This window comes from Falco peregrinus, chromosome 8 (assembly GCF_023634155.1).
Source record: "Falco peregrinus isolate bFalPer1 chromosome 8, bFalPer1.pri, whole genome shotgun sequence".
NCBI lineage: Eukaryota > Metazoa > Chordata > Aves > Falconiformes > Falconidae > Falco > Falco peregrinus.
Genome location: NC_073728.1, coordinates 2,137,898 through 2,162,364, shown reverse-complemented (window position 1 = coordinate 2,162,364; position 24,467 = coordinate 2,137,898). Strand labels below are relative to the sequence as shown.

Sequence of the window (24,467 nt, the reverse complement as noted above, 5' to 3'; positions counted from 1 at the left end):
GGGGGGTGTGTGGGGGTGTGTGGGGGGGGTGTGGGGGTGTGTGGGGGGGGGTGTGGGTGTGAGGGTGGTGTGGGGGGGGGGGTGGGGGTGTGTGTGTCTGTGCGTGTGTGGGTGTGGGGGGGTGTGTGGGGGGGTGTGGGGGGGTGTGGGTGTGTGTGTGGGGGTGTGTGGGTGTGTGTGGGGGGGGGTGTGTGTGGGGGGGGTGTGTGGGTATGTGGGTGTGTGGGGAGGTGTGTGGGGGTGTGTGTCGGGTGTGTGTGTTCGGGGGTGTGTGTGTGGGGGGTGTGGGGTGTGTGGGTGTGTGGGTGTGTGTGGGGGAGTGTGTGGGTGTGTGTGTGGGTGTTTCTGGGTGTGTGTGGGTGTGGGGGTGTGGGTTTGTGGTGTGTGAGTGGGTGTGTGTGGGGGTGTGTGGGGGGGTGTGGGGGGTGTGTTTGGGGGGGGTGGGTGTGGGTGTGTGTGGGTGTGTGGGTGTGTGGGGGGTGTGTGTGTGGGGGGTGTGTGTGGGTGTGTGTGGGTGTGTGTGGGTGTGTGTGGGGGGGGTGTGGGGGTGTGTGGGGGGGTGTGGGTGTGTGTGGGGGGGTGTGGGGGGGTGTGTGGTGTGCGTGTGTGGGTGTGGGTGTGGGTGTGGGGGGGGTGTGTGTGTGCGTGTGTGGGTGTGGGTGTGGGTGTGGGGGGGGGTGTGGGGGGTGGGTTTGGGGGGTGTGTGGGGTGTGTGGGTGGGGGGTGTGCGGGTGGGTGGGTGTGCGGGTGTGTGTGTGGGTGTGTGGGGTGTGTGGGTGGGTGGGGGTGTGTGTGTGTGGGGGGGGGGGGTGTGGGGTGTGTGTGTGGGTGGGGGGTGTGTGTGGGGGGGTGTGCGGGTGTGTGTGTGTGCGGGTGTGGGGGGTGTGTGTGGGGGTGTGGGGTGTGTGTGTGTGGGGGTGGGTGTGCGTGTGTATGTCTTACCGGCCGCTCCGCCAGCTGTCGCCTCCACAGGGGTTCCGCCGCCGGTTCCGCGGGCAGCGACCCCCCCCCCTCCCCGCCCGCCGCTCCGGCCGCCCCGCCTGCGGCCGCGGCCCCAGAGAGGCGGGGAAAGGGCGGGCCCGTGGCGCGCACAAGCCCAAGTATAGCCGCGCGCGGGGCTCGCGCGCCGCTGGGCCAATCAGGCGGGGCGCCTCTCCCCCTCCCGCCCCGGCCGCCCGGTGACCGCCGCGGCGGGGCTGGCCAGCAGCGCCTGACGCCGGCCCGCGGGCGGCCCTGAGGCGGCGGGGGGCGCGGCGCGGCTGGGCCCTGAGGCGGCGGGGCGGCCGGCTCGGAGCGGTGCCCCGAGATGGCGCGGAGCGGCCGGGCCCTCGGCAGGGCGCTGGCCGGCGGGCTCGCCGTCAGGTACTTGGGGTGAGGCGAGGCGCAGTGACCCGCGGGGGTGAGGTGACAGCCCCCCGAGGCGGGCCCCGCGCCGTCCCGGGGCCCCGCCCGCCTCACGGCCCCTCCGCGGTCGCCCCGGGGGGCGGCGGGCCGGGGGCGGGCCGGGCTGCCTCGGGCCCGCGGTGCCTCGGCCCGCCCCAGGGTGAGCGGTGCCGGGCGGCCGGCGGCCCCGGGGGATGCCGCGGGGGAAGGCAGGGGCGGCAGCTCCAGCCCTCCTCAGGGGCGCCTGAGGCGGCCTGGCCCGTGTCGGTTTAGATTATTGACTTGCTTCTTCTTTGCTAGAGCCGGTTGGGTAACTTTGAGCGATCCATAAAAGAAACTAAAAACCTGAGTAAAGCGCCCAGATGTTTTTCCTCCTCAGATAGTGGAACAAGTTCCTTCTCCCCTGGTCACATGTGAGGGTGGCTGGAACAACCTGCAAAACCAAACGCACTCTGGGAGAGGAGTTGTTCTTGTAACTGGAAGAAAATGAACAAGCAGGCGAGAGAAAGAGTGCAATTTGAAAATCTTAGGGAAAAAAAAATAGGTTCCCTGTCCCAACTGTTACGGCAGTACTGCTGTTTCTTTGTTAAATTCAAAGTCTTACTATCACCCTCATAAAAAACAGCAAAAAAGTGGCATAGGGGCTTGGGTCACCATGTCAGATTTCAAGCAGTCATATGACATAGTTGTTACTGTGCAGTGGTATAATGTCATCTTACTTGGACTGCATTTCTTACTGTATATCCTTTGTGTTTTTAATCTTTAGGATGCATTTGCAATATTAAAGTAGTTCAATCCTGGTAAGCAACATGGCTATTTTTAAAAGTAATTTATTAGTCTTGAGGGCAGAATCAATTACTGGGAAGGGTGTTCAGTATAAGGTAACGGGTTGCAAACTAAGTTGGAAAATGTTTCTAGTGTAAGCCGCAAGAATCTTGGCAGATGGTTTTCGGCAAGTGCAAGCTGAATCCAAACTGGTGCTGTATTTGTAGCCTTGAAGCTGGGTCTGCTTTCACATCTTGCAGTTGTCATTGATGTACATTCTGTACCTGTTGTCGACTTGGTGGACCCCTTACTGTGCTGAGTAGCAGACTTCAAGGGCTCAGGTAGTAAATTAGCCTCTTGTGCTTATTAAGATTGAGATGCTAATAAGGGCACTTGTTAGCAAAGCTCATTTTATAGGATGCAAACAGCTGTTTACAAGAATTTGAATGAGATCAACTCATGCCTGCAGACCATAAAATGGCCATCAGATATCACTAACCGTATGGAAGTAACATTCGGGATAACAGTAAACACAACTGCCCCGACATGCTCTTACCACTAATTTCAGTCTTTGCAGTCAGGAGTTCAAGGTCCCCTTTTTCAAAAATATGTTAATCTGTAGGCTTAGAAAATTTTGTAGCTTTCAATCACTGATTCTAGATCACTTATGTATGCATACCATACACCAGTAAATGCTTCCTTTTCAGGCGGTGGAAGTCAGGTGATACTGTGATCAGTACCCAAGTGTTTTAGAGAGAAAGCAGCGAGTGATGGCAGTAGAGCAGTGTGAGCGGATATGGTTGTATTACTGGCAGAGGGTTAATACAGAGGTGGTAGCTGTGCCTGAATTAGAGTGTGGACCTGGCTTTTCTTCTGTAGTCTTGATCAGGTGCACAAAAACAGGTGTTGACGGTCTGTTGAAATCTATGCTTCTGTGATTTCTTGGGGAGGTATGCTTTCCTGGACTAGGACCAAGCCCAGCACGTTCTCATAGTGTCTGTTTTTCTTCTGATAAAATCGGGAGAGAGATGAAGTCTTGCTGTGTTTATTAGCGTTATAACCTCTCTTAACCTCACCTTCCTTGAATGGCAATGTAGTTGTGAAAAGGACATTGTCTTACAGCAGCTAAAAGATTATTTGTAGGCGTTGTTTTTCAGCTTTGCGGCTGAAACAAGTCTAGATAAAACTGTGTGAAACAATATACTAACATAGCATTAGAGTAAAAAAAACAAACCAAGAGAAGAAACCTGGCAACTAGTTTGGACTGTGTATTGTACATAACCCCAGATGCAGAAAGTAATTTAAATTAGCTCTCCAGAATGTGAGGTCTGGTCCAAACATTTGAACACTTTCTATGAATCCCGTTGAGGCAGCCACAATGTTACTGGCATCCTTCCAGCATTACTGTCAAAGCAGTGCTTTTCCTTAACAGTCTTGTCCAATCTGCATGGAAAAAGAACAGACCATGTCCACATCCCTTGAGTTACAATTGCGAACATTTACCAAGTTCGTGGTCTGCAGACTTGTGAAGTCCATCTATTCTTCCTTAATTTTGACACCATGCCTCTGTCCCATCTTAAGTAATTCCTTTTCAGCTGCCGTGATTGTGACCTGTGTTGCTTCATATCACAATCACTTGTTTCTTTTTTAAAAGTCTGTACATATTGTTTTCTAATCAGATGTTGCTGATAGTTATTTTCCTCTAAATACCTATTTATTGTTTGCCTGCCTTCTAATAATGACCATATAAGCTAATGTAGTCTGTCCCAGGTTATTACTGTGTTTCTTTAGAATTCAAAGTTATGCTGTTAATAATAAGTTTAATTGTTTAAAATTGGTAACTGTAATTTGCTAGACTACTTTGGTGGTTAGTAAAAAAATGCATTCATCTGTTCATTGTGCTAAAAACCCCCACCAAAACAAGCAACAAGCCTAACGCTAAGTGGGGAAGGTTGGTCCCATTTTTGACTATGCAAATCCAGAAGTACAGTCCTGATTGTTTAATTAGAGAAAGAACAGTAAAAGACCAAGGTTGCTCTTTAGCTCATGTTTGTAGAATCACTGACAGCAAACAGTGGCATTTTTAACTTCCTGTTGCCAAAACTCAGACTGTTTGACGTAGCATTTTGCGTCTTAACTGACTTGATCTAGGCAAAATCAATAGTTTAGCAGAACAGACCTATTAATCACAATGAATGTTAGATTTTAGTGTAGATGTTCACAAACAGAGAACACTCAGGTGCAATCCAAGAATCACTAGCATTTTTAAAGGTCATTTGTTAGGTTTTATTTATGAAAATACTGTGTCCAAGGTTTTGTGTTAAATTTCCTGAAGGAAATATTGAAAGCTCGATAACAAGTGCACTTTCTGAAAGGACTTTCAAAATGAAACTGTCCTTTTAAGAGAAGGATGTCAGCAGAGGGATTATAGCAAGTAGAAGCTCCTCTTTTTTGTGTATTCCAAAAGGGTAAAGTACTGCAGACTATGCCTTGATTTTGCTGTTAAAAAGCCTGTTCTGCAAATTAAGTGCATGTGAGGTTTGTACATGAACTCATGCTGCCACCAAGCCAATGTTTAATGAGGCCCTTTGTACTTTGCCAGTTACATTTCTCCTGACTGGGGGCTATTTTTAGTTTCTCTGAAGGAAAGGGGGGGGGAGGTGGGGGAAGTCCCCCTTGTGTTTTTAACAGTTTGTGTACTGTTGGGAGCCTTTGTTTTTCCATCTGACTCTGACATTTTCTGGAATGTTATACAACAGATTGTTTGTCTTTCCTGAATGTATTGTTATTTATTTTGTTGATACGAAAGACATCTAAAAGCATTTTCACTGTTTCAGGCACTTGGCTTCTTGTGGTATTCTGATGACCAGAATTTCTCCTTTGCAAGTACCTGTAGCAAGCCACACCTTCTCAAGAACTTTCTTCAACATTGCTGCACCACTAGTAAACAAAAGAAAAGAGTATTCTGAAAGAAGAATTATAGGGTCTGTACAGAAGTGTGGAAAGATACTTTGTATGCTTATTGGTTTTGTGTTTGCTGTGATTAATCCAAATCACTAGAAGTTCAAAGGCTGAGCACCCCTGAGGACACATGCCCCTATGACTCTGCCCAGCTGGAGGCTAGAAAGGGGTTTTGACATTCAGAATTTACAGAGATCAGGCTTTTCCAGTCTTCTGAAATTGAGTGTAAAAAATGTAGGAACCTAAACCCTTTGCCCCGTAGAAAGAAACAGCAGAAATAACCCTTCTATTCCATGATAAAACAAAACCAGCCTTGAAAGGGAAGACTATAGTATTAATTTCATCTGGTGAAATGGGAACAAACCAACAGGTGTGAAAACTCTGTTCCTTTCTGTCCCATATGCATGCTAATGTTTGCACTTCATTATGTTGTAGTTCTCACTTCTCAAGACTTTTTTCTTTCTTTAAAAGAAGGAAAATAAGTAGTTGTGTGATGAAGAAACTTAGGCACATAGGAAACTATTTTGAAATCTTGTTTGCCTTAAAGCTAGTGGGAAAAATTTCAGTTCATTTAATGAGACTGGAATCCTGCCCCCAAGTCTCTGGTCCACAATAGTATGAACTATTTGTTTATTAGCATAGGGGTTTTTACTATGCTTAACATTCATTTATGTGATAGTTCTTGAACTTCAACAGAGTTTGTTCAGGCACTAAAAAAGAGCCTTTGTCCAATAATGCTCACTGTTAAGTACTTTTGAACATAACGCTTCATTTTAAACACAGATGGAATGCAGCATGTACTTCAGTTCTTTTCTGAGTCAGAACTAAAAATTAAAAAACATAGCTTTGTAATGCTTTGCTGTGTTACAGTACAATGAACCAAAATGCTGCCATCATATTCTTTCATTTGATTTCAATATCCTGCTTGAGCAGGTGGGCTGTACAAGATGACCTCCAGAGGTCCTTTCCAACCTCAGCCATTCTGTTATGCTGTGAGGATTTTCCATTGCATGTGTTTTTTAATTAAGCTTTTTTATTTGAGCAGTGTTCCTCTATTTAAGCCTTGTGGAATATAGAACTTTAGTTTTGATACATCTTTTCCTGGTAGCCATGAAGTGTGGATTCTTTACACGACGTGTCTAAGATCTACCTAAATGGAAACATAGCTGTGCTGGAAACATTATTTTTTCCATTTGAAATGTATGCATATTTACCTGGTATTGCAGAAGGTAGAAGGCACAGGTTCACTGTTCAATAATTTTACTGCTGGATGTCATGTAGTGTTTTGCTTTTTTATGCAAAGGCTTTTAGCAGTTTATCCCTTTTTTCTTCTTAATTAGCAAAGCTGCATTTTTTATTTCCTTAAACATTGATAGCATTTTCAGGTGACTGTAAGTTCACCTTCCAAACTGCCTATGCCATTTATACCATTTTTGAAACTTGTTAATACTGAATTAGAAGTTAAATACTTTGTAACTGTGACATTCATATCTCTGTTTCCAGGTATTCTATGCAGGAAATGTATGAAGTTGTTGCTGTTGTGGAGAATTACAAACTATTTGTTCCTTGGTGTAAAAAGTCAGATATATTATCAAAGCGCTCTGGATACTGCAAAGCACAGCTAGAAATAGGATTCCCTCCTGTAGTAGAGAGGTACACATCGGTTGTTACCCTAGTGAGACCACATTTAGTTAAGGTAATCTTTGTTTTTTCTTAGCTTTTTCTTTGTTTTTTTCTTAGCTGTAACTTTCCATAATCTCTGTTGAAATTCTAATATTCCAGGAAGGTCTTGCTTCAGAACAACGCTGGAAGTGCTTTGCATGGCTCAAAACTTGTGTTGCTTTTCTTTCAAGACTTTAGATTAACCAGGGAGAATTTGAACGTGCTTTTAAAACGCAACCTGCCAAATGTCAGGCTGAGGGAAGATTTCTTTTTAATTTGCTTTTGCTGGAGAAACTAGCAGCCATTGATGAAAATATACCAGTTTTGTTGGTTTTGTTATAATTTTGTCCAAGCCTCTCTAAATGCAAAATGAATACTGACTTAAAAGTTATCTTTGACAACTGTAGCTTCTGATGCCTTAGCAAAATTGGTATGTCATTACTTTTCTTCTGACAATTTTAACTAGTTAATATGGGAGGTCTTAAACTTAAGCATAGGATCAGCTGAAGAGACTGTTATTCAGTGTATTGATGAGAAGATAGAGTGGATTTGAAGTCAGTTTTTTAGAACTGATTTGTTTGGGAAAGAAGCAGTTGTATTTCTCCTCCTTTCAGCTTTTCAAGAGTAGTAATTAAAAGAGAAATGTCAAGGGAGAAATTTTAAATGACGTCTGGATCTTCTATCTACTTTGCCTTGTATGTTTAAGTCTGTTTTGGTAAGGGAGAGCTCAGAACAGGTTTCTTTCAGCAAAACTGCCTCTCCCTTCATGTGGCAGATCTTGATTATTTTTTGGAATAACTACTGGAATTATAATAGCTGACTGCTGTTCAAGATAATTGTTTGGATATTCTATTTCATTATTCTTTTCTAGGCTTCCTGTTAAGAAACACTGCTCACAACAGAAAATGGGTTTCTTAAGTGCAGGGGAGACATAAATTGGAAAAGGAAAATGCAAAGTGCCTTTATTCAAGGTACTTAATGATTCTGGAAAGAAAGAAAAAAAATCTCTCACTTTCTTAAAGTTGAACAACTACAATGGGAAATCTGCATTTTACATGCTGACTTCTTTCCCTTTCTACTCTTCCCTGGTAAGACTGGTCTTTTTCTTTCACATAGCTATCAGATCAGCTTACCAACTCTTTTTCCCTCTAATTCACTCATCAGAGGCAGCCTTCTCGTCTCAGGAAAGACGTGAGAAAAGTGGTGAGGAAAACAGTTTCTTTAGATTTCCTCTTCCTAGACTTAACTAGCCTTTTCTCTGCTGGGATGTTTTTTCCTAGAAGTTTACATTCTGTTCATACAACTGCAGAACATTTCTAGAGAAGCAGTCGTGTGTTTGGACTACCTCGCTGTCCTCAGAAACTCTGGGCAAAGGCAGCTTGCATGGTGGTCTAGCATAGCGGGCTACTGGCAGGGACAAAAGGAGCACGGATTTGTTGCTTATGGCAGCAGTGCTTGAGCAATGGAAAAAATCAGACTGGTAACAGCAGCTCTTGCCGCAGAGGAAGGCACAGAACAAGTTTACTACTTTTAAGGTTGGGAGCAAGGGGGACACGGTGGCAATTTTTCCATTCTTGCTGCCCGTTTGGGAGCAGCAGGAAAAGCAAGCTGCTCAGCTCTTTGTGTCTAATCTTGCCTCTACTCCTCCCCTTTCTGTTGTAGAAGTAGTAAGGCACTGCATCTCATTCCAGGGCAGAAAAATTTCTATGCTCCTGCTTAGTCTTTGAGATGGCTTACTTTACTATGGCTTTCAAACCACAAACAATGTCTATTCAGCATAAGTAGTCTTGTTGGAGCAGAGCTGAAACAAGAAATTAGAGAAATTCCCTCTAGAAATTCCAAGCCAATTGAGATTATGTATTTGGATTATTTTGAAGTATTTGTCTTTCAATCTTTTTCTATTATAAATATAGGCACACCAAACTAGCTCTATTTGCTAAAACCAAAATGAATGGAAATAAGGACCCTATTGTCATGAAAACTGTGAAGCCAACAACTGCCTAAACTTTATTGTTTTAAAGGAGAATTGTATGCAAGTGCTCCTGAAATGTTAAATATCGCTTGCTGGAAACTAAAAGCCAGCATGTAACCTGATTATGAACTTAAGCATATCGTCTTACTGACCACATGGTAGCTCTTGATCTTGTGATGGAAGATGTTTGGGGTTTACTTTCAATCAGGTTTGTTTTGATGCTGAGTTCCCTGTAGTCCAAGACTACCAGTCTATATCTCAGTATATAAACCATTCTATAATATAAGGAAAAAAATAATAATCTACAAACCCAGTAAATACCCACATCCTCTGCTTAAAGCAGTGACCATTAGCATTATTTTGGTGTTCTATGTCTCATGATAGACATCTGTTTTATAACTCTCACCACAAAAAATTTTTCCTCTCCCTTAAAAGGAATTCAATTATTTTGCCATAAATGACGCAGCACAAATGGGATCTGCACTAGAAGAATAATTTTAACAATACTGCACCCTTCACTGTCTAACAATATACTAACGCGAGCGTCAGTAATACCGGTTCGTCGCATCTGTAAAAGCCTAACTTTAGCTTGACTTTGTAAACTTTATTTTAGGCATCCTGCACAGATGGAAAACTGTTTAATCACTTGGAAACAGTGTGGCGTTTCAGCCCAGGTATTCCTGGCTATCCAAGGACATGTACATTGGATTTTTCAGTAAGTATTGTAATTAAGACTACCACATGCTAAGAACGGCATAGAAATACTATCTTTAACTGTGCTTTTTCTTTTTTTAATGCCTGGTACTTTTGTGGGTTTTTTTCCAATTACATACACGCAGAAAACAAGTTAGCTTTAGTCACTACTATAAAAAAAATTTTGTAAACTTTACCATGTGGAAACTGCTACAGTGTCTTTCAGAGACAGCAGTCTTCTGTGCGGCGTCTGCATATCATGAAGCAGTGTAGGGATTGGTGTCTCTCACTGTACAATCCTAAACATGCTCAGGTTTTTAGATTGTCAAATAGAGAGGGAGAAGTACTAAATATACTTCGCTATTTCCTTTAATTGCTCTACAACCTAAATGCTCTTGGTACCTATCAGAAAGTAGGTACTCTGTCTGTTCCGTTTGGCTTGCAGTTTGGTCAATTTAATTTTCTGGCCTCCAGTGTTACTCTTTCATGCATTTTAAGTCTTAATCCTTCCTTCCATAATGCAGGTACAATAGATTTTTGCTGTTTTTCTACTCTATGATGGGGTATCACTGCAGCTTAAAAGTATTGCTCTTTAAATCTAGTATTTGATTTAGCCTGTAACTCCCAGACAAGTTCTCTTCCACTGAAGTTACTGCTTTTCTATTTTGCCCATATAGTCTGGCATTTTTTTCTTACATTTTGTAGCATTACAGGTAGGTGTTGCACTGAGGGCGTAACTAAGCTGAGGGGGCTGGTCAGAGCAGGGTACAGAAGTACAGAGAAATGGGTTGATCCTGCTGCCATCTACTGGGATACCCTGCTTTAAAAGATGCCTTCTGTAAATAGGAAAAAAGAGCTTTTGGAGTATTTGTAAACTAACGCATGAATCTCCTTGGGTTAACAGCTTTCGGTTTACTACTATGTTGCACTCCAAACAGTTGAACAGTAAACATGAATCTATAGGCACTCAGAAAAATATGTTTCTCATGGGATTTGCCAAGGATGTTTGCATGTTAGTTGCTCAGTGTTTGAATTTCTGTGGGCAAATGAGTGCCAGTTCCTGCTGATCAGTACAGAAGCTAGCTTTTAACCCAAGACATAAATCAGTTGACAAGACCTGAATTAAGGAATTGTTTAAAATGTATAATCTAAATACTAAGTCCATGAGGAAAGCAATTACTTCTGCACTGCTGTTTCGCAGTTAACATGCTTTACTCCTAAGCAACTGGAGCAAAGCTATATTTGCTCCATTTGGTATTTAATCTGCTGATTTCTCAGGGATGACAAAAATACTGAAATCTCAATCTGAAAGACACACTATAGCAAGAAGTGATGAGAAAATTGCAGAAGAGCAACCTGTTTCTTTTCCTGAAAATAACAATCACTTTGGGAAGCCACATATTCCAAAACAATGTGATTCCATAGCCTTAGAGGAATGTTATTTAACTAGATAGAAGGCCAGCACAGCACAAAAGCATAATCAAAGGCTATTTGACATAAAAATCACCTTCTCTTTTGAGGGTGGAGAAAGCCAACTCCCTGCTCCCCTGCTGTAAATGTCAACTGCTACAGTAGCTTCAGTTTAACTGCAGGATTCAGTAGCTAAAAGAAAATGGAGTTCTGAGCGCTGCAGCAGGAGCACCTGAGGGCAAGGTACAGAGGACTTAACCAGTGCATCTGTACTCTGACAGTGACTGCCCAAGCCAGGACAGTGAAGGACACGAGTGGGAGGTGTTCAGGTGGGAGATACGGCACACAAAGCTGTAGCTTTAGTCAGTAAACTGCCCGTTTGAATATACTGTAACTACAGTTGCCAAGATGGAAAGACCAATTTCAAATGTTGGTATTTAATAGGGAACTTTTGATCTGCTTTTAAATGCCTCTTGGGATTGCTTCACTTTACGGGTAAGTCTGCTGTCTTGCCATGCAGGATTTTCCTCAGACAACTTTTGTTCCCAAGTGAATTCTGTGAACAAAGTAAATGAGTTATTGTTTGTCATTATCCCCAATCTTTTACTTATGTTTTGTGACTCAATGTTTATTGAGTTAAATACAGCTTAGATAAATGGAAATGATTACTTCAGAGGATTGAACAAAAGGATTCTTCTAATTGAAAAGCACAGGGAGACAGTCCTCTGACCGAGGGGTAAGGCTTTTCTTCAGACTGATTCGCCTATAGCTCCATTTTAACTGTTCTTTCTCCCACAGCTTACTCACAGACCAACTGGAGATTCCGTAAGAGAGTTGTCTTATTTGTAACAGCATTTTACCACAATGGTAGACTCGGGAAAAACAATTCTTCTCTATTTTCTTAAACAGGTTTCTTTTGAATTTCGTTCGCTTCTACACTCAAAACTTGCTACACTATTTTTTGATGAAGTGGTAAAGCAGATGGTAGCTGCCTTTGAAAGAAGAGCATCCAAGCTCCATGGCCCAGAAACAAGCATACCTCGGGAGCTAATGCTTCATGAAGTTCATCAGACATAAAAGGGAAAAACATAATAACCTCCATTTATAAACTGGTTTGTACACTTCATCTGTACAAGAGGTGCCACGCTCCTCCTTTGGGGCATGTTTCATATCTCAGCTTTGTGTGTGACTTTATACTGTACAAAACACCTGTTCAGCCAGATGTATATAGAATGTGCAAGCTGCAATCAGGTGCAACTTAAAGCTTTATTGGTAAGAGACAATTAGCAGCTACTGCAACACGAGCTATCTTGGGCTGCTATTAACTTGCCGAACAGTTTGTATAATCACAGTGCAAGTTCTACCTTATTCAAGCTTATGTTTTTTTTCAGCGTTGTAACACTAACTCAAGTTTAAGTTGTTAGTAGTGTGAATGTAACTTAACAGCATCACCTCAGCCAGCTCTGGCCCAGCAAAGGGAAACTGCCTGTGAAGCACCCAGCAGCAGGTGCTTTCAATTCAAAGCCATGACAGGGGTAAGTCAGGAGTCTGCAGCTGCTGCTGAACTCTGGGCAACTGCTATAGAAAAACTCGCCAAGGCTTCAGAAGTGCAAGGGTCCACCTAAGAGCAGGAGGGCTGTAACTCGGCGCAGTCAGCCGGCAGGCCTCAGCCACCCATCGATCTGCAGGCGGTGCAGCAGGCTGAACTCACCTACCTGCCGCACTCTCACTGTTACACGCTGCCCTTAGGTTACAGCAGGCACGTCTCATCTAACGTGAACAGTTTCCAGTTCCAACCCAACTTTAAACCAAGTAGATCAGCATTACCTCTCCAAGAGCCAGGGCATGGATGCACAGCACGCCGCACCACAGTGCCGGCCTCCCAGGAAGGAGTGAGCGGGGAGTCCTCCACTTCCTGCAGACAAGCACACCCAAGGCCGGCCCTCGTGAAGAACACAGCGTGCAGCGCTAACCCTTAGTTCATAGGGGTTTCCAGCACCACGCCACCATTTACTTATTAGTCCATTACAATGGTACCAGCTGTCTTGACTGGGTTAGTTTTCAGTAGTTCTGTTCCTGACACCAATATTGTTTCCACTCCCTGAAGAAGTATTAGCGAATAGGTTTGAACAGGTTTTAAATCCTGTCTGTACGTTGCCTTGCATTACCCAATTTCCATACTGAAATTAGGTGTATTAAGTAAGACTAGAAGGTATGCTTTGGGACAGGGACAGCCCTGAGGCAGCGTCAGACCACTTACTTCTCCTGAAAGAGCAACTGAAATGTCACACGTCCCATCTGTGAAGGACAGTTCTTATTGGAGGTAGGAAGCTGGGGGAAGCGACAGCTGGAATAAGAGGTCAATTTTGCAGCAGCAAGAAGTTGTAAAGCCACACTGTTTGCCAAGACAATGAGAGGTACTCAAGTTTGGAAAGCAGATGACCACACACCAATGCCACGTCAGGCCAGAGCACGCAGGGGCAAGGCAAATTGTCTTTTTTAAGGGAAAAGCAGCACCCAGCATCAACAGCAAGTTCAACTAAATCCTGGAGCCCATTACCAGAAAGCTAGAAGACAAGACAGGGAGGCTCAAGGTGAGGTAACCACATACTTACAAAAACTGCAACCCTTTCTTAGCAAAGGCGACTTACCTGCTTCACACCCCCAGGGCACACTCCCTCCCTCGGTGTAGGGCAAGGCACTCAGCCTGTTCCCTGTTCCGACAGGTGAAACAAGCAGCAGACAGGGCAAAATAAAGCCAGCGCACGTGCCTCATTTTCATAGCATTGTTTAATAGTTTAAAGAACTGTTCCGTCAGTTCAGCTTCTGCATTTCTTACCAAAATCAGTCACTTGTCTTTCTGAGAAACATCCTAGACAACAGACTGTTTCCTGGAGGGGACACCTCCCACCCCTCTACTTCCAAGCCTAAGTATGGGATTTCTAGTCAGTCTCAGAAGCAGCAGGCTGTCAGGGCTCTCCCCTGACTATGGCTTTGGGTGCAGATGAATAAGGTGATACATTTTGTAACTTTCGAGCAGTCTGTTTTATTACATAAAGGTCACAGAACTGTATATTTGCCTACTTTGTACACAACTGTCTAGTCTCACGCACAGTGGCTTCCAAGTTCTTAGTACTGGCAAGCACCAACAAATTCTGGAACAGAATATCAAGTGCCTTAATTAACTTCGAATCAGGACCTTGGTAGATGGATCTTGCAACCCAGTTATCAGGAATGTACAAATGTCTTTATTCAAAAAATACAAAATAAATTATCTGTAGGCATGGACAATGACTGTAAACAATTACACGTGTGTTAAATGAAATCCAGTAACTGATGGTTACAGTGATTCTTTTGAACACCAGCCTCACTTCAGTCACTATCCACCCTCTTGCACTGACATCTGAAGTTTTTAAGTCAGACCTGTCAGTCTTAAACAGCCCAGCCCGTGATGCATCCCTACCGCCGCAATCAGAACATGCCACCTCCCATTCCTCCACCCATCCCTCCCATTCCTCCCATTGCCGGCTCCTTTTCTTCTTTAGGAATTTCGGTCACCACTGCTTCTGCTGTTGATAGGAGAGATGCGACACCTGCAGCGTCCATCAGAGCAGTTCTCACAACCTAAAAATAGGAAAGAAATAACTCAATACCTGCTGACTGTCACGTGAGGGGGGAGGAAAGCTGAGAGTTCGGACTATTTTAGGCTACCTTTGTCGGGTCGATGATTCCTTTCTCTACCATATTTACAAAGTCCCCAAGCATTGCATCATAGCCAATGTCTGACGGACTCTGCAGGATTTTCTCAACTATTAGTGATCCTTCAACACCTGCATTCTTCGCAATCGTCATTGCTGGGATTTTCAGCGTTCTCTTTATTATTTCAATGCCTGTAAGAAAACGGGTGTTTAGAATTACCTATTGCATACGCTGCTCCAGCTGCAAGGGCACACACTCACGTGCTGGAGATCGATACAAAGAAAACCCTCTGAGCAAGGACATACGCTAGTTTACTTTTATCAGCTTCAGGGGAAAAGGTTCTCTGCTACTTGACGTTTGCCAACAGATGAAGCCCTTGCAAGACATTCACACCCATTTTCGTTTTACTTCTGCAAAAGGCAGTCAGGAGTATTATTACTGTAACATCGCACAAAGCCTTTTTCCATTTGATATGCCACACCATCTCTCAGGCATTCCTGGATTTTATGTCCGTCTACAATGGCTTAACGATCAACTCAATTCTTCCTTTAATGGTCTGCAACCCCTTGCAGGGGGTACTGCTGCTGCTTTACTGTTAACTGGCTCTTTCACAGCCAGGTCGGGGCTGCAATGAAAGCTTCTTCCCACTGTAAAGCAGAGACTGCTGTAACAAGGGAGTATGAGGGTCTAGAGATGAATTAACAAAAAGCTCACCAAAAGCAATCTGTATTTAATGTTACAAAGGCTCAGGACAGAAGAAGGTCTATTCTTAACGCTTCCACACACGCATTCAAGCCATTTACTTACCAATTTTCTGATCTTCATTGGCTGGAGCTAAGGCATCTAATGCTGGAATGCAGCGAAGCAACGCACAGCCCCCGCCTGGAACGATGCCTTCCTCTACGGCAGCACGGGTGGCGTTCAGGGCATCAGTAACTCGGTCCTTCTTCTCATTCACTTCCACATCGCTTGTGCCACCAACCTACAGCAAGCAAGCCACATGTCAAGGCCCACTCCAGGAGCCCGGCAGGAAGAGCACTGCTGCTGCGAGATTAAATCGCCAGCTGGAGCCGTTCACGGCAAAATGCCAGAAAACTAACCCGGTGCCCTCCCCTGCCAGCAGTGTTCTTGTGTACCTCAGCGCTCAAGAAACCTGAACACACAGTTTCAGTTGATTATTTCATCAAGTTCTTAATACCAAAGCACAGCACTGTAAGAAGCCAAATTCCTTACCCAAATCATGGGACAAGCAGACAGCAGTAGCTTAAGACTGGCAATAAAGGACCGATGCTGCGCCCCTTTCCGAAGGGGTTTAACTTCTCACCTTCAATACTGCTACTCCATCAGAGAGTTTGGCCAATCGCTCATTCAGTTTCTCTTTTTCGTATTCACTTGTGGTAACTTCTAGCTGTTCGATGATTTCTTGAATACGTTTTTCAATTTGAGCCTTTTCGCCCTTCCCCTTTAGAAGCATGGTGTCATCCTTTGTCACGATGACCTCTCCGACTTTACCGAAGTCATGGGGCTGGATATCCTCCACATTTAGGCTCAAACCCTCTTCTCCAAACACCTGAAACAAATTATGTGAAAAGCTGCAATTCACCACTCCTCCTGATGTAAGTTTGTTATTTGTAGACACACAAACACATGGAACAGGCTAACGGCGCAAAACAATCGCACTGCAGCAGCCCAGCTCAACACACCACGTCCTGCCCCCCCCTCCCCCGGGTGCACAGAGCCCTACTCCTGTTTCCAGAGGTTACAACTATAGGCACTAAAGTGACTTTAGAGCAGGGTTTGCTGCTTTGTTACTTCATACTCCAATCAGCTTAAACATGAAGTTTTATTTCAATAACCCCCTTCGGATCCCAGTACCACGCTACAGTTTTGAAGCACATACAAAAAAAAGGCAGCATAAAGGGACACTAATCAGCACATCAACTATTTAAGTACAAAAGAAAATTATCCAGTCTGTTCCAAACATTTAAAATAATTAGATCTGCCACACTGGAGCTGAGGCAGCTGCTGAGGCAGACAATCAGTTTTACAAGGCAGCCAGAAAGCTTTGCTGTTTCAAAGGAATGTCCTTGAAGTTCCTTCTTGCCCTTAACAACCTAAATGCTACAAGGAAGTGGTGCGTAGCTTCAGTCAGTTAAAAGGACATACTACTCATGGTTGGCATGGGCTGTATTACAGAGCCGTTACCAATATCCGTATTTTTTTTAAAAAAATGCAAAGTATAGTATTGGTTTTTGAAAGAACAGGACACAGCCTGCAACACAGCCATGAACCTAGAAAGACACATTCTTTTCCTCCTTAGGCACCATTAGCATTTCTTGGAGCAAAAAGCCAGTTAAACCATCGTTACTTACCGCACCGCCAGTAGCAATTGCCATGTCCTTAAGCTGGTTTTTCCTGTTGTCACCAAAACCCGGTGCTTTTACAGCAACAACCTGAAGGCCAACCTTCAGTCTGGAGAGAAGAATTCAGAGAGCAACACTCCACATGTGTTCAGAGGATGAGTCTTAGTTACTAAAGCCAATTATTTCAGTACAGCTCTAACAAGCAAATGAAGAGCCCTTCATGAGCCGAAAGCTGGTTTTGCTCAAAAAGGTAGTTAGGAACAACCGAAGTTCTGTCTGAAGCGATGCAGTGTAGCTACACACAAAAGGGGCTGCTTCTCTGGTAAGCAAATGCAAATACACGCTTTTGTATGTATCCCTTTAAAAGGAGGAATACACGCAGGCGCACACAAAAGCAGTACCTGTCTGCAAGCACGGACTTTAAGCCTCACCTGTTCAAGACCAGAGTGCTGAGGGCTTCTCCATCAACGTCTTCAGCGATAATGACCAAAGGTTTGCGGTTGGCATTGGCAATTTCAAGAGCTGGAACTATGGACTGCACACTAGAAATTTTCTTTTCGCTGATTAGAACGTAAGCATCCTGGAACTCGCATTTCTGCCCTGCAGAAACAACAGGCGTTATCTGAACAACCCGGTTGTAAGAACGTATCGGGCATTCTCTTACACTGAAGCAGCTACTTTGGAGCAACTGCCGCTCTTTTCAGCAGCGTTAAGACACAAATTGTTGTCTCCAAGACTCCACCTTCAATTCTGCACTGTTCTGGAGTGCTGCAGGGCCAGCTTGTTCGCACAGACACAGTCCATGCTTGGCAGAGAAGGGAAAAAACCAAAGCCCAAAGACTCCAAGCTTTTACCAGGAGTTAGAAGTTTCTGACGTGGAAGGACCCCCCTGCCCTATTTGCTGTGGAACACAGCGTAACAGACTGTAAAGTCTTTATAGCAGGTACCACAGACAGTAACTTCGAAGAGCCCCTATAAGGTATCTGACACATGTTATTGTTAACTCACCTTTGGTTGTGTTAATAAAATACGGAGAGATGTAGCCTCTGTCAAATTTCATACCCTCAATGATTTCCAATTCATCGTTCAGAGTTTTTCCATCCTGTTTAGATGCAAGAAATTCTACATTAAAGCTCCCTTATTTACCACCATAAGCACACGCAGAGTTAGGCTCCGTACCACACATCGGCTTTATGTGCCTCCCTTCAAAATAAAGGATTGTTAAGAGGGAACAGCAACCAGACCCCTATCTAATTGAGCTGGGGAGGAGGGAATTACGGTGGGATACCGCATGTGAGCGGCAGCAGCTACATCACGTGCCACAAAAGCTGACAGTGGCTTTGCATGTAGTCCATACATTGGGCAGTTCTTACCTTGACAGTGATCACACCCTTCCGTCCAACTTTCTTCATTGCATTGGAGATTATATTGCCGACTTCCTGATCTCCGTTCGCCGATATCGTGGCGACCTGGAACAGTAACCTCATGTAACTGCATGTCACAACACAAGCGGGATTTCCTCACTATGCAGAAAATCAGAACAACCATTTTTGGTTCTCCTGTCTTTCCTGACGAGACAGGGCAGCCAGCCATCGCACAGCCGCGCCAGGACCCGAGAGCCCCACCGGCAGGGCTCGCAGCTCCAGCGCAGCCAGGCAGCACACGCCGGCCAGCATGCCCAGTGCCCCAGACCCAGCTGGGCACCCACCTCTACCCGAGCCTCCCACAGCAGGCCCACCATGCCCCCAGGAGTCCGCCGTCACCTTCCACCCACAAACACATCTCTGCTCTCATCAACTCTTCCCCAGTACACAAATTCAGGACCAGATTTTTGGAACGAAACTCAAAGATGAGAAAAACTACCTACTTCTGAACTATCTGCTAGCAGTAACTGAAGGCAGAATATTGCTAATTTTAAGTAACTCAAGAAAATCAAAGCATAACCATGAAGATTATTCAAGGAATCACACTCTGAATCTTGGTAGATGAAGAAAAATACTCAGGTGTCATACATGCACAACCCAACTCCATTAAATCTGATGACAAAGTATTTTTGAGGGATGAACAGTTATGTAAACTTGGTTTAATAACTTTTTTTCCTAACCTGTGCAATTTCTTCCGGAGTTGTAACAGGTTTAGACAGCTTCTTCAGTTCAGCTATGACAGCATCAACTGCAAGCATCACCCCTAAGGATGAACGGAATACTAGTGAGCAAACGCAGCGAGGCACACAGAACAGAAAAACCAGCCCCAAACAGTTCAAGTTTCAAACAGAGTCCACATGGCCAAACGCGCCGAGCCTGCAAGCTCCAGAACCAGCAACGGGCAGTTCTAGTTCCCCGCTGCCATCCGTACACCTAGTGATCTTTGGAACTGGCACGACATTCTTTCTGTCACAATTGAAGTTTATGGCAAATTTATTTACACGGCACCCGTAAATTTATGTACTTATCAAAAATTAATTAAATGCAGAAATGGATTTAAATGGAATTTACTTACGACAAATTAAACAAGTTCACTGCATATAAAATCATAAAATTATTAGAAAAATGAAGAATTTTTCAGAGCAAGTAACGTAACAGAAGCAAGTGGGTTCTTTACTCATTGCTCTTCCAATGAAGCTTCACGCGGCTCTTCAAAAAGAGGGCAGCTTACTCAGGAAGCTGGTCAAACCTGGGATATGTGAAATACAGACAGGGATTAAACCTTAAAAACACGGGAAAAAGATTTACCCCTCCTGATTTCTACTGGATTAGCTCCTTTGCTGATCTTCTCAAAGCCTTCCTTGGCAATGGCACGCGCAAGCACCGTCGCAGTAGTGGTACCGTCTCCAGCTTCTTCATTTGTATTGTTGGCAACATCTTGAACTAATCTGGCTCCAATATTTTTGTATTTGTCTTTTAAGTCAATTGCCTTTGCTACTGTCACGCCATCTTTTGTCACTTTGGGACTTCCCCAGCTTTGTTCGATGATAACGGTTCTTCCCTAGGGTGCCAAAGAACAGACGTTAAATCAGAGCCACACAACCCACAGCGTGTTACTCTAAGAACTCAACTGAAGATGAAGACCCCTTTGAACAGCCACGGCAGAACAGAAACACCGCCTGGCACAGAACTTCCAGCTGGGACTTTTTTTCGAGCACACACATTACCAAGGATCTGCACGACTGGAAGAAATGGCTCAAAGGTTTTATACTTTCACAGAAGGAGGCTTCGCTCCCCAGCCATAATGCTGAACACCACAGACTCAAAAGTCTACAATTAAGTAAGTCTGACCTCCCAGAGAAAAATATAGAGATTCCCTCTAACACTGGTATTTTCCCCTAAAACTACACTACAGCAACAAACTGAATTTGCAAAATCTAAAAACCAGCCATACAAAGCTCCGCCTGTTGCACGTTCTGGAAAAAAGCCGAGACTTGCAAACCTTATTAATGATTAGCAAAGAGAACCGAAAAAACTGAGAATACTTAAGCAATCTGTGTTAATGTGTTGCAATAACTTCCCAAACATCGCAAGTTAACAGGCCTTTCTTTGCCTGCACTTGCCTCCATCTCAGCAGCTGGACTCTCCCCTGCAGCGTATCCAGACCCGGTGAACGTGGGAAACCACGGGCCATGCAGGGCAGCTGCGCTTGCACAACGGACTGCTCCTTCCCAGATGAATTCAGCAGCTTTAGTAGCTGCCCCCATCGGTCACGCTCCAGCTTGAGCTGGAAGCAGCAGAACTGCTAGGAGGTCCAGCCCTGCCGCCCTGGAAGCCCTTAGCCATCCTGGCAGCGGGAGCTGGTGCGAGAGCGGCAGGGGGAGCAGGTGCCCCACTCCCCTGCGGGCACCCCCGCTGACCCCGCACAAGAGCCCTCAGGCCCCGCTGAGCCCAGCACGCCAGCGGCCGCCGGGCACGGCTGCAGCAACACCACACCAGCAACACACCAGCGCGGCCTCAGCGCCAATCCGAGCCCGGGTCACGCACCACGTGCCAAGCCAGCTCAGTGCTCCCAGACAGCATGCTGCCGCTATGGCACCGCACAGCGTGTTCCTCGCGTGCGCGGAGCCCGCTCACATCTGCCTCATCTGCCTCCGGCCTCCTGCCATGCACCAGGCTACGCTGCTTCTGAAGCACCCCCACCCCTAGCAGCTGCAGAAGCAGCATTAAGCTTCAATTACTGGTGCTGAACTTGTGAAAGTGCTCACGTAATTCTAACTGTGCTATAAAACAATCACACCAAAACAACGTGTCGTCTGGCTTCTTAACTGCTGTTTTATTTGACCTGCGCTTTCCCTAATCCTAAAAGTTGTTCAAGGCTACGGACAACCCTGGAAGATCCTGCTACTGCTATGTTCTTTATGTACTCCATCCTTGGGTTTGTGTAGTCTCTCCTCATTTTTGTTCTATGTTTTGACATAGTCTCATTTCAAGTGGGTGTTTGGTAGCTGTGAGGGGACAGGCACAGCAAGATCTACTTGTCTCTGATCACATTAATCACTTACATTCAAACATGTGGTCTGTGTTTCTGAGAAAAGGCACGCCGCCAGGGAACGCACGCCCATTTTGAATGGTCCTGCACATCGAGAATCCAAGCACACACAAACTACTCCTGACAAAGTAATCACTGTGTCGGTAGCAGCAACAAAAGATTGCGTGAAACTGCAAACCACGTTTCTTTAAAGACAGAACAGCGCCAAAGGCAAGTTTCCCCACCAGCACGACATTTCTTACAACGCTGGAAGCAGTCAGGTCATTGCAGTACAACCCCTACAAGTCTACAGATTCACGCACAACAGCAGATGAAGTGAGAACGCTGGAACAAAACCCCCGCAAGGTTACAGCAAGTTGCATCAGGAAGCGCCCTTTAGCCAGCGCACTAGAACCACACTCAAGGCATTCACACAGCAGCTTGATCCCAAAACCCCGGAGTTATATTAACTGGCTACACTTAAACTTTGCTCCTTTATGTAAAACAGCTACAGCTTGCAGACATCTCCGTTCTTTAACCATCTGCTCAGCTTATGGCATTTTTGCCTTTAAATCAAGATAGCAGCACAAAAAAGGTGCAAGAAATACACAAGCTGATGTTGCAGAGGACAAGCAGCCTTGAGAACAGCCACACACAGGCTGTTATTTAAGGATGTTAAAGAAAATATGTTTTGAATTAAGAAATTTAAAGTGCTGAAGCTGCTAACTGGCATAACCAGGCCCCGGCCCTCGTACAGGCCTAATCCAAGGCTGGTTTAAAATCCAGTCAAGTTAATCAGTGGGAGAACAGAAAAGCAAGAGATGATCAATTTCTGTACCAGGTGCTCTCAGAAACACAGGTGTTTCTAGAAAAGAAATTAGTATATGTGAATAGGAAGTGCTTGTTCAAAGACTAAGCGTGCTTGAAGGAGCAGGTGAGTTAAAGCAGGCAGAAAGATCACAATCTGAGGAGGAGCCTGGAACCGAGGAGATGCATCAACTGGACAGTCAGGTGATGGATTCGCAGAACTGACAGGACCAAAGGAAACTCCTAAAAACTTCAGACGCTGACTAATGGTTTGATAAGTGTATGTAAGCTGTGCTGTATCACTTGGTTCTCTGCCACTCACTGGGGTGGTGGCCTGGCTCCGAGATGTGACTGAAGCAAGCCCAGTGGTACCCGCACCTGTGTGAGTTTCTCCTTCAACAGGGAACAGATATTCCTGTGAGCACAGAGAAAGTCAGTGTCTCTTCCCTAAAAAGGAACCTCGTTTCAAGCCTTACTGCACATTGCATGACTATGCAGAATGCAGTAGACGGTCTTCCAGAAGATGGAGGACTTGCAGGGAAACGGACACTACCTTCCATCCCACTGGCAACATGAAGTTATGCCACTGCCACAGGGTTCCACTTAAGCTGGTAACATTTAGCAGCCAATTGAGAACTCAACCAGATGCTTTCAACATTCCTTTTGCATTGTGAATACTAAACGGCAGAGTGATACAAAACCATCATTTACAATCAGAAGAAAATTTTAAAAAACCCCACATGCTAGTTAACCCACATCACGATATAGTCACATTACCTACTGCATTGGTATGGGCCAACAGCTGAGCCGCAGTAACCTGTCATGCACATCTCCTTAACCTTCAAACCGCCTGAACAAATACACTGCGCCTTTCACAGCCATCCCATTCATTTCACTTTGCTCCTACGAAAAGCACGCACGCTACTGTCACGCTCCAGTGACGCGAACGGGAACATGGCGGCTTGCAGCAGGCTGTGCATGGCCCTGCAGCTGCGGGTCACGGCCCTGCGGCGGGCACTCCCGCAGCGCTGCCCCAGGAAAGCTCACCGCCCCTCGCTGCTGGGGCGCCTCCAGACAGTTACATACAACAAATGCAAAATCTTCATTACCTTCGGCCCCATGGTGACAGCTACAGCATCTGCTAGAAGATCCACGCCTTGGAGCATAAGAGCTCTAGCATCTGCCCCGAACTTCACATCTTTTGCATACGCTCGTGTTAGATGGGGGGCGAGTGCCCTGGACACCGGCCTCATCTGACCGAGCACTGTAGATAAACGGAGCATGTCTGAAAGATTAAAAAAAAAACCGAAGGAAAACATAAGCATTACGGCTTTGCACAGATACTTCTAGAACAAGAAAGAATAAAAAGCTTTCAGAAAACCAAGCAAGTGACCCTGAGCTTCTAGTTTCTCGACGGCTGGAACAGACACGCCCGCAGCTGCGGGGAACCGTGCGGGGAAGGCGGCTGCGCCCGGCCGGGCCTGGGCCCCTGCGGCCACGAGGATCCCCCGGCAGCGGCCGAGCGCGGGGCCGGCCCAGCCCAGCCCAGCCCAGCCCCGGCCCCAGCCCCACAGGAGCCCCGCAGGCGCGGCCCGGCCAGGCGAGGCGCCGCCGGCCCACCCGCGGCGGCGGGAAACGGCCCCGGGCGCCCCGGGCCCCCCGGGCGGGCGGGGACCTGCGGCCACATGGCCCCTTCCGCGAGCCAAGGTCAAGCGCCGCTCGCCCCCTGCCGCCAGCCCGGCCGCGCTGCACCGCCGGGGCCGGGGCCCAGGCCCGCCGCGCCGCCTCGCCCCCCGCCCAGGGCCCGGCTGCAGCCCTCGCCCCGGGGCCCGGCCGGCCCCCTGCCCCCGCGCAGCCCGCAGCCGCCGCCACGGGGGAAGCGGGCTGGAGCCAGGAGTGGGATCGGGGCAGCCCCCGCCGGGCCGGGCCCCCGCTCACCTGCGGGCAGCAGCAGCCGGCGCCGCCGTCCGGCCTCAGCGCTGAGCGGGCAGGTCTGCGCGCGGGGACGGGCGAGCGCTCGGCACCCACCGCCTCCGCCCCGCCCCCGGCCATGCGGGGCCCCGCGCCGCCCGGCCCGGGAACCAGCATACCCGCCGCCGCCCCGCCCCGCGCCCCCCGCCGCGCACCGGTACGCGCATGCGCGCCCGGCCCCGGCATAAGCCACTCAGGTTCCGGGGCCCGCCAATTCCAGAACCTTCTGGAACGCTCATGCTCGCTGAAGGTCAAAGTTGAGCCGACCTCACTTCCGGGCGAGGGGCCGGCGGCGGCGCGGCGTGGCGCGGTGCGGCCTGCGGCCC

The 24,467-nt window shown here is 46.5% G+C and overlaps 2 protein-coding genes across 5 annotated transcripts; one reads left to right on the top strand and one right to left on the bottom strand.

Annotated features, from left to right (window-relative positions):
* The first annotated feature begins 1,181 nt into the window (after positions 1-1,181).
* On the top strand, positions 1,182-12,166 carry COQ10B (coenzyme Q10B). Of its 3 annotated transcripts, none has more exons than XM_055812023.1 (5): positions 1,182-1,371; positions 4,986-5,132; positions 6,613-6,805; positions 9,357-9,458; positions 11,756-12,166. In XM_055812023.1, the coding sequence occupies exons 1-5, from the start codon at positions 1,307-1,309 to the stop codon at positions 11,921-11,923; spliced, it is 675 nt and encodes a 224-aa protein (XP_055667998.1). In that variant the 5' UTR covers positions 1,182-1,306; the 3' UTR covers positions 11,924-12,166. The 3 variants fall into 3 exon arrangements, with proteins under 3 accessions (XP_055667998.1, XP_055667999.1, XP_005230977.1); XM_055812024.1 differs by having other exon boundaries at positions 1,186-1,362; XM_005230920.4 differs by lacking the exon at positions 1,182-1,371 and adding an exon at positions 2,468-2,489.
* A 1,701-nt stretch (positions 12,167-13,867) lies between these two features.
* HSPD1 (heat shock protein family D (Hsp60) member 1) lies at positions 13,868-24,429 on the bottom strand. 2 transcript variants are annotated; one of them, XM_055812016.1, is made up of 12 exons: positions 24,409-24,429; positions 23,280-23,455; positions 19,641-19,893; positions 19,013-19,095; positions 18,282-18,377; positions 17,917-18,010; positions 17,340-17,508; positions 16,918-17,017; positions 15,870-16,115; positions 15,353-15,527; positions 14,558-14,736; positions 13,868-14,470 (listed from the first exon to the last, which is right to left on the bottom strand). In XM_055812016.1, the coding sequence occupies exons 2-12, from the start codon at positions 23,451-23,453 to the stop codon at positions 14,318-14,320; spliced, it is 1,722 nt and encodes a 573-aa protein (XP_055667991.1). In that variant the 5' UTR covers positions 23,454-23,455; positions 24,409-24,429; the 3' UTR covers positions 13,868-14,317. The 2 variants fall into 2 exon arrangements, with proteins under 2 accessions (XP_055667991.1, XP_055667990.1); XM_055812015.1 differs by lacking the exon at positions 24,409-24,429 and adding an exon at positions 24,109-24,265.
* Positions 24,430-24,467: the final 38 nt, after the last annotated feature.